Raw genomic sequence first — 13,632 nt, 5'->3', positions numbered from 1 at the left:
ATCAAAGAAAAAAAAAAATCCCAAAACCATTAAGGTCTCCCTCTAAGACCTATGTGTGGTGGGTTAACCTTTGCTGGCTGCCAAATGCCCACTAAGCTGCTCTCTCTCCCCTCCCCCTCAACAGGACAGATAAAGACAGGTAGTTTGCTTATCAATTACCATCAGGGGCAAAACAGATTCAATGTGAGGAAGATTAATTTATTGCCAATTAAATAGATTTGGATGGTGAGAAACAAACACAAAAATAAAAAAAACCCTTCCCCCCTCATACCACTCTTCAACTTCACTCCTTCATTCCTGACTCTACCTCCTCCCCTCCTCAAGTGGTAGAGCAGGGATGGGGAATGGGGGTTGTGGTTAGTTCATAATAGTTCCTCTCTGCCACTCCATCCTCCCCCCCTTGTTCCCTGCTCCAGTGTGGGGGTCCCTCCCATGGGAACACAGTCCTTCAGGAGCAGGCTGCTCCAGTGTGGGTCCCCCATAAGCCACAGTTCGTGCCAGAAAACCTGCTCCTGCATGGGCATCTCTCCATGGGATGTAGCTCCTGCCAGGAACCTGCTCTGGCGTGGGCTTTCCACAGACTGCAGCTTCCTTCAGGGTATGTCTGCCTGCTGCAGCATGGGGTCCTCCACAGGCTCCAGTGGGGGTATCTGCTCTAATGTGGTCTTCCATGGGCTGCAGGGGAACACTCTTGTTTCACCATGGTCTCCTCCATGGGCTGCAGGGGAATCTCTGCTCCAGCACCTGGAGTACCTCCTCCCCCTCCTTCTTCACTGACCTGGATATCTCCAGGGCTGTTTCTTTCACATCTTTCTTACTTTCTCCCAGCTGCTGTCACACAGCATTTTTTTACCCTGTCTTAAACACGTACACAGAGGCACCACGAGCATTGCTGATGGGTTCAGCTTTGGGCAGTGGTGGGTCCATCTTGGAGCTGGCTGGAATTGGCTCTGTCTGACATGGGGACAATCCCTGGTGTCTTCTCACAGATGACACCCCTGCAGGTCCCCCTCGCCCCCCATTACCAAAACCTGGATATGTAAACCCAATGCACCATGTTACTGGACCAAATCTTATTCTAAAAGAGGGCTCTGCACATGAAAAAAATGAAATGTTATATGTCATCTCCAGAAACAGATACTGAACAAATCAAGTAACTTTCCTGCTCCTGTTCCCGATATTTCTTGTTTATGACTTTCTGTAGCCTGGCCTTTATGGGTGTGTACTCTTAAGGTTGTGCTGATGCATTTTGGGCTGTAAGCAACTTAAATAACATGAACTGACTTAAATCCCATCAGATCTGTGATAGCTGACAACTGTACAATTTGTATTGGATGAATGGCTGAAAACTTTGCTTGGCCTATGTGTAGTTTTATCATTTTATACAAAAAGCTGCATTCTGTAACTAGTATTGCAAAGAATTTACCTGAAAATTACTATTTCCAAATAGAGCTTTGCTACTTAATTATGACAGGTAACCCTGATAATGTCAGTAGAAATGCTAATGTTGAAACAGAGGTATGTTTGTCCATGAGCTTTGCTAAATTAAAGTGTGTGTCTTGAATATAATCAGTGTTCTTTCTTTAACTTTGAATACATTGTTTTTGTATTTATCTATGTTTCCCATTTAATTCCAAAATAGTCATTGTCTTTCCTCTTCTGCCTCTGTTTTCCCATAGGAAGCTCTCAATTCTGGGTTCATTGTAAACTGTATTTTTCCTTCCCAGGAACTTAGTGTCTCTCTTAGTTATGTGGGTTCTGGTGAACTGCGAGCTCCTTAACTGTGTTCTGCAGGACTATGTGATGATTATACGGTGCACTCCACTGTACTATTTGTTTACTGGTAAGGAGTGTGGGTAGAAATTCCAGTGCTGAGGTGCAGCATATCTGTGCGAGAGTGTCTCTTCGAGGTGGCTAGATTGAAGTTCTGAAATGAACCTCCATGAATTTGTTAGGCACTGTTATTTGCCATGACCCTTTTGTTTCAAATGCAACACGCATGAAAAAACATGTACAGAGCACTCTGCTTGCACCTTCCCATTTCCCACTTGGAGAGTGGAGCGGAAAAGACCACATGTGGTTTATATTGTTCAGTACGTTACTGAAAGAGGCTCGGATACAACAAGAATAGTAGATAAGGGCCTGAAAGGAATGCTGCTTGGCTGTGTGTTTTGCATTTTGTGCCAAAAAGGCCTGTGTTGCCAGCAGCATGCGTAACAGCACAACCTGGCTATAACAGTTACACGGAGATCATGATATTAGGTGTTTTCACATAGATCCACGGTCCTGAGGTTGACTAAACCTGTTTTCAAACTAATTTGTGTAGCAGTTGTCAATCCAGGATTATAACAAAAGCAAATTTACCCACACACAGTTGCAGAAGAAAACCTTGACTTAAGGCTAGACAGCATAAGGAATTACAGAAAAAGTTTCAAGAGGATTTTGAGAGGTTTGGGCAGTTTTCCTTTTCCCCTTTCTCCCATCACAGACTAGAATTTCTAAGCGATCTCTTGAACAGGTAGTTGGCAATAAGCTGTTGGTGAAAATGCAAATGCAACACTTGGTTTACATTAGTACGTTTCCTAATTTGGTTTGTTAGTACCTTTCCTAACTTGTCCCCTGCCCCTTCCATACCTGTCGTGTTTTCAATTCAAGCTGATTTAAAAACTCCGCTTAATACAACTGATCTGTTTCAAAGACAGTGGTTCCATGTTTAAACTTCAGTGGCAGTGTTGGCCCCTTCCCATCCTTGTGCTGCTTCTTGTGTTGTTTCAGTGTAAGCAGTGGTGCATTTGGCCAGTGAAGCAGATCGGGGGCTGAAGGCGAAGCTTGGGAGAGCAGGAGAAATACATCCATGGCTGAATCAGTTTGCCAGTCTTGTTCTCTGTCTATACCCCGCTCCCAAACACGTACACAGACTGACTCAGTCACTTGTGCTGGCCCAGAGCGCTGCGCTTTGTCGGGGTTGAGAATAAGCAGCAAGGGAACAGAGGGCGGTTTGTAATTGGCACTGTTGAAAAATGTAAAAAATAGTCTTTTTCAGCAAGTATGTAGCTTGAGTATTATGAGATTTTTCACTCTTGACTGTGGTAGATTGATTTGCATAATAGAAGGAGAAATTCAGTACTTGGAGTTCTGTTAACTACCTGACATACCAGAATTGGATTTCTTAATTATTATTCATGATGATGGTATAAAAAATGTTACAAAAGTTTTAGCCAAAATATAAATTTGTATATCAAAGGAAGTTGCACGAATATGTATTGAAATGCAGGCAGGCAAAATGGCAATTATAATAAAACCAGGCTTAACATCATACCCTTTCAGACGAAAGTGAAATGCCTTGCACACAGGTGGAACACTGCTGGCTAAATTTCCAGAATGAAGAGCTAATTTAGTAAAACTGGTGGACTTTTATTAGAGAACTGCTTTATAGTGGGTTGGCCAGTTAAATCTCTAACGTGTATTGGAAGAACATAGTGAAAAAGTTACCTAAACCTTGCATGAAGTACTTACAGTAAGGTATTAAGTTCTTCTGCAGAAAGTGAAATATTTAATAGTTTCTGTACTTCTACATTTTATTGTAAAAGTGCAACAGGAACAGAATTAAGCCCATGCTGGTTTAGTTAAATATGCAAGTGCTGAATTATATACTGGTGTTAAATTCATTGGGTTTAACAGTGCCTCTGATCTTCTTTAAGGCCCTAAAATCATGCCTCCTCTCAAACGGCAGCTGTAGGTCTAGAATGTATTGCAGTGTGGCTCACATGACTATTCTACTGTAGGCTTTGCCGGATGATTTCCACATCCTAAGTGATTTTGTCAACCTAACTTAGTTTCAGTTCTTTTCTTTTTTGGTGGTAATGATTGTGATAATTTTCTTAAAGCAAGATGTTAATGCCTAGCATTTTAGAGATTTTTCTTGGTTGATAAACAGGCCTCAGTGCTGGTAAGACATTCTGTTTTCTGCACCTAGGAAAGGTATCTACTTTAAAATGTTTATTTAGATCTTTTCCATTTCAGTCTAGTCTACTCACTACTGAACCCCAAGTTTTGAACTTGACTATGTCCTTTTTATTCTCTTGAGAAAACTATTAATTGTTTAACCCTTTGAGTTATTGGTTCTCAGCTCTTTCTTCCACCAGGAGTCTAAGTGTGTTGTTGTCTTAGAATTGTTCCCCAGTGTGTCTTGCAGAGGAGAGGAGGGAGAGGACCTTGCTTATTTATTCCTATGTCTTTCTTGCTTGCTTTCCCTTGCTTAGTGTGAAGGTAGTCATGATATTTATGCAGGCCCGTTCTTCCTCTATACAACTTGCCTCATTAATTTGGAATTTATTACATTTCAGTTTCTCATATTACATAGTTGGAAGTCAGTCATGTCACACTGCTGGCGTGTATGTGTGTGTATGTAATACCGCTCAATGTCAGTAATTGATACTCCACACTGATAAATGTTTGCTTTAATCCATTCTATAACAACAAATTGTCAATGGAAATACATTCCCTTTAAAGAAAAAGAACTCATTTTCTGTAAGATTAAGGAAAATTCTTTATAGCATTAAAACAAAAAGGTGCTTGACCTTGGTTGAAAGAATACATCATCAGGGAATAACAGGTAAAGGTTACTTCAGTGATAAATGAGAATTAGCTTCTTTTTACTCACAGCTTATTGACAGGAAAGTATTAAAACATCCTTTCAAAGTATTTAACCTTACAAGCTGTCTTTGAAATTGTTTGATATATCTTAAGTTGTGCAAGCATAATCAGATATTTTTTTCCCCCCCCAGTCGGTGTTATCCGCTGTCCAATTTGTGGTCAGGAATGTGCAGAGAGACACATCATAGATAACTTTTTTGTGAAGGATACCACAGAGGTTCCCAGTAGCACAGTAGAGAAATCAAATCAGGTAAGTGCATTAACGTGTAATCAAGTTAACACCCTTTGGATGTGTATGCATATCCTTGGCTTCTTGCTGTGTGGCCTTTTTGCTGTTCATATGCAGAAAAAGACTTCAAGTACTTAGTCATCACATGGGGTCGCTACTCTAGAAAAATCAGTTAAAACCAATGAAAATGCATGTAAAGAAGGTGGTTATCTTATTCTAAACTATTTTTAATTGTCGATATAAAATTGCATCGTGATAGCGAAAGATAAAAGTAAGAAATAGGCGTTAGAATGGGAATTTCTGTGCTTTGGACAGGGCTCTTGAAGCACTCTGAAGCAGAGACCTGAACAACACTGCATCAAGACATCTCAATGTAAAATGGAATCCTCTAGTTAAATTGACTTTATTTTTCTTATCTCAGCACTGACGAAACATGGCACTAAGTAGCTGCAGTGCAGTTACCAAGCAAGAGGCTCAAACTTATAATTGGGGAAGACGGTATGTTGTAGGGGTTTCTTGTTTGTTTTTCTTATGTAGGCTGCCTCTCATTCCTTTTGCAATCAAATAATAGCTGTCTTATAAAACCAAAACCTGCTTATCTTGAAGAATAGTAATACCGTTTTTCTTTTCCCTCATGATGGTTCTTCAGGAGGAAAGTACTAGTGTGGAAGCAGTACCAAATGAATAATCACATCTGTGTAGGCCCACAGTTTAGTAATCTCTGGTATCGAAATACTGCATGTCTTCATTTTTAGCTAGTAACAAAGTATCTCAAGTATCTCTTTACTCATAAACTTTTTATTAAACTGCTTGTTTCAAAGCTTAGCTGAATATTGTGCTTACATATATGAATGGGTATGTCTCTCAGGAACAGATGAAAGTACCCAGTCAGGTTTGTGATACCAGCTCATTGACTATTAAAGGAATAAATGTTGTCATCATCTCTGAACTTATGTCTCAAAAAACATTAAACTGTATTCAGCTTATAAGGAATTTTGCAACTGGATTACTGAGAAATGATAGATCTTACCAGAAATGGAAATTTAGTTGGGAGTCTCTGGAAGTATGAGTAGTGTTCTCTTAATGTAGGCCAGTTTGAATTTTGCTTCTTTTGTGTTTGTGTGTGGGGTTTTCTTTGTTTGTTTGGTCAGTTTTTTTCCCGCTGGGTGCTGCAGGGAAACATCTGAGTTTTGGAGATGGTTGTGAGATTTACACGAAGTCTCTCAATACTCTACCAGTAAGACTGAGAAAATGAATAGACCCTGTTGCATTGAAAATTTGATCATAATTTTTTTAGTGACTTTAAAATTAGGAAGAGAAGCAAGATAACAAATAACTTTGTTATGCAGAAGCAGTCCTGAATTTATTTTGGACCTGTGCCATAAGCTCTGCTTAGTTATATAACAAGTCCTCTAAGATATTGCTTTGGGGAGTGGTGATAGAAGTAGAGTTATTTTTCCTGGGTTTAGTGACAAAGTGGGGTTTTTTTGTGTCTTCCCCTCCTTCTCTTTCCCCCCTAAATTTTTTTTGCTTTTTGTGAAAGTCAAGTGAGGAATTGAGGCCTTTGAGACTTGGATAAGGAATTGAAAATTCAAGAAGCGTTCTTTATATTCTTGAGGTTGGTCATAATCATGTAAAATTGGGTGTACTTTGATGGGTCATAGGGTACCAAAAGTTGGAGTATCCACCAAACTTGGTGATGTCAGGATAAGTCAGGCTCTTCCTTGGAATTGAAGGAGATGTCTTTTTTTTGTTTAACCTTCTTGATCTTGATCTGCTGGAGAAATACAGAGAAATTCCACATGTTTCAGCAGCTGTTTTGGAATTGTCCGTTGTTGAGTTGTGTGAGCAGATTTCAGGGAGGTTCTTCAAAGCATTTGTGTTTCCTTAAGTTCCCTTCTCAGACATCTATCTTATTCTTCCATTCCGTATTTGTTTCTCTCTCTCCCTAACAAAAACCAGCAGGCTTGCAGTTCAGAAAGCATGTCTGTTCTTCAACTAAGTTCCCTGGCTGAACTCAGCATACTTTCTGCAGCAGTTGAAGGCAAACCAGCAGACTTCGCTGAACCAGCAGAGTAGTACATTCATGTGCTTTTCTGCTGACTTTTTTTTTTTTTTTAAAACGGAGCTAGATGTTTTGTTAGATGCCTGCTAAGTGAATGTGTACCTTACCTCTTGGAAATGAATGATGTGCAGTTCTGTTTTGTTTGAATAGATTTATTTTGGGTATGATAATGAAGCTTTTTGGACATTCCTTTGTACTTCGACAGTGGAACCATAAAAAAAGGCTACACCATTCTATAAAGCTGTCTGTTGTGGAACAGCAAAATTAACTCAATAATAGTTAAACAGATCAGTGTCCTGTTGGGGAATATTATGAGGTTTAAGGATGATACATCCTTCTAACTGGAATGCCTTGTTTTGCCTTTGAAGGAGCAAAGAGAAAAGAAAGAAAAATTGCCAGTAGCAAGATAGACAACAGATCAGAGGAATTAAAATGGAAAAGATACTGAGACTTGCAGGAAATATTGGATCAGAAATCATCCAAATTCTGTCAAAAACTTTGGCTATTTTATAGACATTTTCTACTGAGATGGTTAGTTTGGCTTTGATAGTTTGGCAACGTTAGCAGGATGTTTAAGAAATTAGAATTAGAGGCAAGCCATGGGTTCTGTGCAAGTGATGTTGTGGCTTAGAACCACTAGTCCATATCTATGACTAGCCTGTATATGTGTGTTGTCAGGAAGGACTGGTTTGTATCAAATTAAGGGAGACTGTAAAAAAACCCTTTCAAATTCAGTGTTTGGTTGTTTAGATTTAAAATGGTAATGCTAAAACAGTTTTTAGCATATTGAATGAAAACTGTAGGAGTGAATGGCATATCCTGGAACCTGGCATTGTGGGGTGAGAAAAATAACTGGAACTCATTAAAGTGCCAGCCATCTATCTAAAATCACGTTTACCTTATCTGAGTCGGATTTTGGCAGTTCGGTGCTCTACTTACATAGCTGTGCTTTCCAGCAGTTACTACTGAAAACGTCAGGAGCAAAAGAAGTAAGCATAAAGAAAGTGTAAAACCCCCTAGTATATGTTCCACAAGGGCTTTCCTGGCTAACATTAAAGAGAACATTAAGGATTTTGTGCTGGCTATTAGAACAGGAAGGTTTCCAGAAGAAAATGCAGTTGTGATCTTCATCTTCCTGAAAGTAGTCATTGTAGATTGCAGGCAACTAGGACATAAAGGCTTCGAAAGAGCAGATCCTTTATAATTTTTTTCACATTGTGATTTATTGGAAGACTTGGCAAAGTTATTGGATGCTGAAGAGAAGTTTGAAAATAAAAATTAATTATACTTGATTCATAAGAGCAAGCGGAAGGGAGCTTCAAACCCAAGAGATGTTACTGAAGCAAATGCTAAATTTGAGTAAGACTAACGGGTAGACAACTGAGGGAAATTTAGGAACTTAGCAGAAGAAAATTCTTTAACACATGTGCAAAGCCATGAAAGTAAAAATGAGAAGTGTGAGATTGATTCAGAAGGGAAGATCATAGTGATAACATTGATGTTGCTGCAGCATATTGAGCCTGTAGTGCATTTTAGTCTAGGTCCTAATTCTCAAAAGCTTTTGTGTCCAAAAGAGAACATGTGTGAAAAAATAAGAACACTTTCTGTATCTTTACCAGTTACTGACCTCAGAGTTTTAAATGTTGTAGTAGGAATGAAGAACATGAAGTTGGACTTCATGTGAGATATTGGGAATGTAGTAACAAAACAAGGTATGAGTCTAGATCTGGACACTAAGACAGCAATAGAGCGAGTAATGAGCACAATTTAGAACAAAAAGTTTCTCTAGTTTTGTATGGTGCCAGCATAGCCACTATGTATTCTTCCAACTAGTATGCTAAATAGCTTATCAAAACTGTAGCTGTGGCCAAAACGTCTTTGAAAGCCACTGGTTTAGGGCAGTGGGTAATAGACTTAGGAATGACTTAGTCACAATATGGTTTTGTTGTGCTTCAAAGAGAGGCAGCTATTGATGCGATGTTGGGGAAAGGAGGGTGTGTTGATCAGGGTTCATGCATTTTGAGGTATCAGCATGTGGTTCATATTTAGAGTGACATACAAGTGAGAATGTCCCAAAAGGCAGTTGCTGTCTTTGGTGATTTTGTATGTGCCAAGAGATAGCTACACAACTGCTAGCACTGATGGTTTTTGGATCCCACAGGGGAAACCATTGCATCTAATTTACACTGGTGAAGTTGGGAACATTAGTTCACTGAATATTCCTCTGGACTTCTTTACTGTCTTCCTTCAAAACTTAGAAACCTTTGCTTGCTTATTTAATCTCTTTAATACTCAAAGAATATTTAATTGGAGGAGTGGCTAGTTATTACAGTAGCTGAGAAGACAGCTCTATTACCTCAAGTCTTGCATGTAAATCTGGTTTTAAGTAAATAAACAAGCTTTTACAACAGAAAAAATAGTACTTACCTGCAACATGCTGAGTAATTTCAGCTTTCATTAAATTTGAATGAAGGCTGAACACTTCCCGGGGTTATAAATACTAAAACTAGTAACTGAATTAAATATAATTACAAGGAAAACTCAATTTAAAATAAATATCTGTCTAACCAGAATAAAGACTTACAGGTTAACTAGGGAGAGTTTTCTTTGAAATCACTGAAGCACTGCTTGTATGAGTCACAAAAATAAGAGTGAAATAAGTTTTAGGCTTTGTAAGAGTATAGCAAATATTTGCAGTAATTGTACTTCCATTTACTTTAGCTATACAACTTATTCTAATAACTAGGAGTTCTAGCAGAATCCAAGCTATATCTGAAAATGCATATTTCAAATAAGAAGTGGGTAGAAGCAAATCTAGTTTCTACCTAGAAGGCATAACTATTTTGACAGCATGAGTTATGAGGTCTATGACAAATTTTAGAAATCTGTCTCTCTTCCACTTGGTGGCTTTGAAGAGTATAAAGTTGGAATATATACTTTTGGACTACAAAGGAGGAGCTTCAGTTCATTTGGCAGCACCTGATTATTGGTTATTGAATCACAATCTTCATCTCATTCCAACTATAGCAAGTCAAACCAGTTGAGAAAACCTAAAGCATATTGGAAAAAGAAAATAGGCAAAGATCTTGGAATCTAGGGGGGATGAATAACTTCTGAAATTCTTTGAATTTACTGGCACGTAGCAAGTTTATCTGCCTAAGTTTGCTAAAGGTGACCTGGAAAGGGTGTTGTGGGTTCTTTGTTGTTGTTATTTTTTTTTAATGGAGTTCCTGCCTTTTTCTGGGTTTTTTTGTTTTGCTTCTTTGACTTGAAGAATGCCTGAAACACAAACACTTTGTTGTTGTTGTTTTTTCCTTTGCTTATTTTGTTTTCATTGTTGGGTTTTTTTACACTAGCAAAACAAATATCCAGTCTCTTACTCTCTACTCTAATTTACAAAAACACTTTTGGGTATCTGGGGGCATAGCATGATGATACCTCTCAAGCAACAAGACTGATTTGAAAACTTCTTTCTCGTCCTGCAGTAGTTCACTGCCCAGTCAGCAGTGCTGATGTAACTGATCCTTGGGCTACAGTGATGAAATCAATCCGGTTTTACACCCCAGTCTTGCAGAGGGGGTTGCACTGGCACACCTGAGGAGGCAAAGGGGAAGGGGGGGAATTTCTTTCATGGTAGTTCCTGCCAGAGGAAATGTAGTGTTGAAGTAATGCCTCAGTGATACTTGCTTGTTACAATTTTTTTTTCAAGAAGCTGTGCTGAGTCCTTAAGAAAACTTTTTTTTTTGCAAAATGTCATTGAAATTAAGGGTTAAGAGCAAGTAAAAATTTTCAATTTCCTGATTACAATACACTTCCTTTAATTGCTTTACTTCCATTTTCTTGACTTGTTTAATGATGTCCCGACTTTGATATTTTTCCCTAGTCAACTAGTCTGGATAGGAATAGAATTTTTATTGTTAAGAGAAGAAGGGGAAGAAAAAGAAAAACCAAGCAGAAGACAAAAAAATTTTAAGATTTTTTAAAAATAAAACTTTCAGGCCTCCTTTTTGTAAAGAAACAGCAAAAGAGGCACAAGCCCAATTTTTTCTCCTTTGTAGATCACCTTTAATGAAAAGGAACTGCTTCAAACTCCAAGTGACAACAAGAGGGGTCAACAACCCTTGCGTTGTAACTTCATTTCTCAGAAGATACTTGCTTTGAGAGGCAACATGATCCAGAAGAACAAGCACAGCACTGGGAATCTGGAACTCCTATGTTCAAATTCCAGTTCTGTCAGTAACTTGCTTTGTGGCCTAAGGCAAGTTTTGTGCTAATTTTCCTCTTTTTCTTGAAGGGGAAACTGGGACATAGTTCTAGATCTATATTATCTATCTGCATAGGATATAAATATTTGCTTCCTCTTTAACTTAATCTATATTTATCTTTTGAGGGTGCAGAAGTTGGATTTTTTAAAAAATCAAATGGAAAACTAAACTAAAATCTAAAGTTTTCTCCTTATTGCTTCTGCTAGCAGAATTCTGTCACTGTGATCTGTAGGATACAGCAATCTTAAGACATCTTGAGGCTTTTGTTTGCAGCAGTGCTAAACGTTGATAGAAATGGATGGTAGTTACCTAAACAAGTATCTGCATAAGCATGTTCACTATTTTTACCACCAAAAACCCCTTGAAGGTATGAGTACAGAGGCATTGTAAGGGAGGAGATAAAAATGAAATAGTGTTATGAACATGTGAAGTGGTGTTGTCCCTCATTCGTAGTTTTCAAGCTGTTGTTCAAATTGTGGATCCATAGGAATTTTTTCTTGTGTGTGTATTGACCCTGTGCAGAGAGGTTTTGGTCTGCTATTAGGCTTGTTTTCCTTAATTAAATTTTTTTTTTTTTGATCTCTTGGGTATAGTCCAAAGAGCCCCAGGAATTAACAGGCCACAGTTTGAAAATTACTATGCATTGGTTGCAAATCTGTTCTAGGGTAGCTTTACTGATAAACTGAACTGGAATGCTGTCTTTAAGTGGCGATGCAGAGATTCTTGAGAAGAACCCTGCTGTTCAATACTCTGTGTACTTCCTGAAACTAAAATTAAAGCTTGTGTGTGAACTGAGGGAGGCTTCTAAAATCAGAGGAGTGCTGATCATGTTCTGTCTTTAGTAAATATTTCACAAGAGCATACTGTATATAGTAAACATTATATGGCTTCTAAGTGTGCAGTGTCAGGCAGAAAGTAATGGTTTGACTTTTATCCTGTCAGGTAAAGGTTTTAGTGTAACACTGATAAAATGACCACTTTCTTTTAAAAAGTCACATTCAATTACTTTTATGCAGTTATTTATGGTGTACCTGTACCTCAGGCAGTTTTCCGTTCTCATTTCATGGTTTTGGGAAAACTGTAGAAGTGCACTGATTGTATATGAACAATAACTGCTATGTATGTTGCATATTTATTTTAACAGCTACCTTTTCTTCCTCACATCAGGTCTGCACAAGCTGTGAAGACAATGCAGAAGCTAATGGTTTTTGTGTGGAATGTGTAGAATGGTTGTGCAAGACCTGCATCAGAGCTCACCAGAGGGTTAAATTCACAAAGGATCATACAGTAAGACAGAAAGAGGAAGTATCTCCAGGTAACACACTTGATTTATAATTTTACAAAGAATGTGTGTCTGCATTGGAAAACTGTATTAGACCACCACATTTCTTTTTAAAGTGATAAATTTCAAAAATTGTATTCCTTAATCCTAGTAAATGTAAAAGGACAGATTCATTATGATATAACCGTTCGGTGCATATGAATTAGTGCAACTATGTTATTTTTCTGGTTGGTAATGGATGTGTTTTAATAGTTTCCTGCCTCCCAGTCACTTATTTCAATTTCATTCCTGAAGGCTGCAACCATTTGAACCAATTCTGGTGTTTCTTTGGCTGCTCTCCATCTAAGTGGATCTCTTAAATGATCCAGCTAACAAAAGAGAAAACTTTATTTTAAGCATTAGATGCATTAGAACATAGCTACTGAAAAGGGAGACTTTGTCAATGGCTGGGGGTATGATAGCCGTTTTTCTGTCAGGTTTTTTTTGTGTCAGAAGCTTCTTTTGTAAGAAGCCCTACAGATTGGGATTTCATACGATTTTTGTGCAAACTGTTTTAAACCAATAAACACGTTTTAGCTAAGTGTATTTTAAGTTTGAAATGTTTTGCCGTAGAAATTAAAGGGAAGTGTGTTACGAATTGGGGTGTTTTTCCTCAGTAGGATCTATGATAATTCAGGTTGGAAGGGAGCGCAGGAGATCATCTAGTCCAGCCTCCTGCTTAAAGCACTCAGCTATGAGATCAGATCAGGTTGCTCAGGGCTTTATCCATCTAGGCCTTGAGAACCGACAAGGATGGATGTGGTGTACCGTACAGCCTCTCTGAGATATCTTGACTATTCTCCTGGTAAAAAAGGTTGTACTTTTATTCACTGAGAACCAATTTTGTTTCAGTTTATGCCCATTGTGTCTTGTCTTTTAGTGACATTGTAGGACAATTATAAACATAACAGGATGCTGACAAACATTCTACTGGTTCTAGTAGGTCCATTGGACTTGCATGATGTATCTTTTAAATATATAAATTATTGTTATAAAATATTATAGCTTATTATAAATATATGTATTATAAGATAGACGTATGTTCATTCCACCATATCTAGTCCTCTGAATTTTACATATAATGTGAGCTTTCACT

The 13,632-nt window shown here is 38.2% G+C and overlaps 1 protein-coding gene across 1 annotated transcript in view; it reads left to right on the top strand.

The window, feature by feature from the left end:
• TRIM24 (tripartite motif containing 24) overlaps positions 1-13,632 on the top strand; it is a 60,644-nt gene that overhangs the window by 19,644 nt on the left and 27,368 nt on the right. The window contains exons 2-3 of the mRNA XM_059815932.1: positions 4,788-4,906; positions 12,383-12,530. Of these exons, the coding sequence (XP_059671915.1) occupies positions 4,788-4,906; positions 12,383-12,530 (267 nt within the window). The remainder of the gene's footprint in view (positions 1-4,787; positions 4,907-12,382; positions 12,531-13,632) is intronic.

This window comes from Gavia stellata, chromosome 4, assembly GCF_030936135.1.
Source record: "Gavia stellata isolate bGavSte3 chromosome 4, bGavSte3.hap2, whole genome shotgun sequence".
Classification (NCBI taxonomy): Eukaryota; Metazoa; Chordata; class Aves; order Gaviiformes; family Gaviidae; genus Gavia; species Gavia stellata.
Note: the sequence above shows the minus strand (reverse complement) of the source record. Positions and strands in the feature narration are given on the sequence as shown.